We start from the raw sequence: 1,597 nt of genomic DNA on the forward strand, positions 1-1,597 counted from the left end.
AAGGCTGAGGCGGAGGGATCGCTGGAGCCCAGCAGGTCGAGGCTGCGGTGGCCAGGAGTGTGCCACTGCACTACAGTCTGGGCGACGGAGTGAGACACCAACTCAAAAAAAAAAAAAAGAGGAATACTTGATAATGGCACAACATTCAAGAATTCTATTATTAAAAAACCCCAAAAGGAGGCCAACTGCTCACGCTTGTTATCCCAGTACTTTGGGAGGCCGAGGTGGGAGGATGATTCCTTGAGCCCAGGAGTTCGAGACCAGCCTGGGCAGCATAGTGAGACCTCGTCTCTACAAAAAATATTAAACAAAAATATTACCTGGGCATGGTGGTGTGTGCCTGTAGTCCCAGCTACTTGGGAGGCTGAGGTGGGAGGATAGCTTGAACCCTGGAGGTTGAGGCTGCAGTGAGCCATGATCATGCCACTGCACTGCACTGTGCCTGGGCCACAGAGTGAGACCTCAACTCTAAAAATGCAAACAAACAATGGTTTGGGAACCAAATGTTAACAGGAATCGCTGGACCATTGGGTTTCCTTCTAGTCTTTTTTCCAGCATTGACATGGGCTCACATAGGTATATTATGTTTATTTTTTATTTTGTTGATGTCATAACAGTGGGGTCTCACTCTAGGTAATGTTTTGTGGTTTTTATTAACAAAACGAAAATTCATATAAAATAATATAGGACGGGCACAGTGGCTCACGCGTGTAATCCCAGCACTTTGGGAGGCCGAGGTGGGAGGATCACTTGAGCCCAGGAGTTCGAGACCAACCTGGGCAACACAGCAAGACTCTGCCTCTAAGATAAATAAATACACAAAAGCCGGGCTCAGTGGCTCAGCCTGTAATCCCGCGCCTTTGGGAGGCTGAGGTGAGTGGATTGCCTGAGCCCGCGGGTCCGAGACCCGCCTGGGCAACTTGGTGAGACCTCATCTCTACAATAAATCAAAAAAATCAGCCGGGCGTGGTAGCGCGCACCTGTAGTTCTGGCTACTCGGGAGGCTGAGGCGGAAGGATCGCCGGAGCCCAGCAGGTCGAGGCTGCGGTGGCCGGGAGCGGCCACTGCCCTCCAGTCTGGGCGACAGAGTGAGACTCCGACTCAAAAAAATAAATAAATAAATAATAAATAAATAAATACACAAGTAAAAATAAAATAGAAAGGAGTTTCCAAATGCAGATTTGTAATAAAGTGCTGCAGTCACACACATGGTGGCTGGCAACCGCCCCCTGAAGTCTCGCCCCATGAGGCTCCTCCCTGCCCTGGTGCAAGAGTCTCTGCCAGGCTTCCCAAGGGAGCTGCGACGTCCAGGGCTGCTCAGTAAGTGGCCTCCTTCCCCGAACTGCCTCCCTGAAGGGCTTCGAGAGGCTCATCTGTAACCAGAAGAAGGAGAATGAGACCAAGGTGGTGCTGTGCGAGCTGGGCAACCCCATGAAAAAGCATGCCCGGGTGAGGCTGTGGGGCGGGTGCCGGGTCTCCTCGGGGGGCTGGGGCCGGGCCGGGCTGGGGGCTGGGTTTTAGAGGCAGGCCGCTCTGGGCTGGAGTCCTGGTCCTCACACCCCCTCGCTGTGTGTTCTTGGGTGAGTGGCTTGCCCTC

At 52.8% G+C, this 1,597-nt stretch overlaps 1 protein-coding gene across 1 annotated transcript in view; it reads left to right on the forward strand.

Annotated features, from left to right (window-relative positions):
- ITGA2B (integrin subunit alpha 2b) overlaps window positions 1-1,597 on the forward strand; it is a 14,422-nt gene that overhangs the window by 9,295 nt on the left and 3,530 nt on the right. The window contains exon 19 of the mRNA XM_008069867.1: window positions 1,357-1,449. Within this exon, the coding sequence (XP_008068058.1) occupies window positions 1,357-1,449 (93 nt within the window). The remainder of the gene's footprint in view (window positions 1-1,356; window positions 1,450-1,597) is intronic.

This window comes from Carlito syrichta, unplaced genomic scaffold (genome assembly GCF_000164805.1).
Source record: "Carlito syrichta isolate Samal-C Ts95f unplaced genomic scaffold, Tarsius_syrichta-2.0.1 Scaffold312243, whole genome shotgun sequence".
Classification (NCBI taxonomy): domain Eukaryota; kingdom Metazoa; phylum Chordata; class Mammalia; order Primates; family Tarsiidae; genus Carlito; species Carlito syrichta.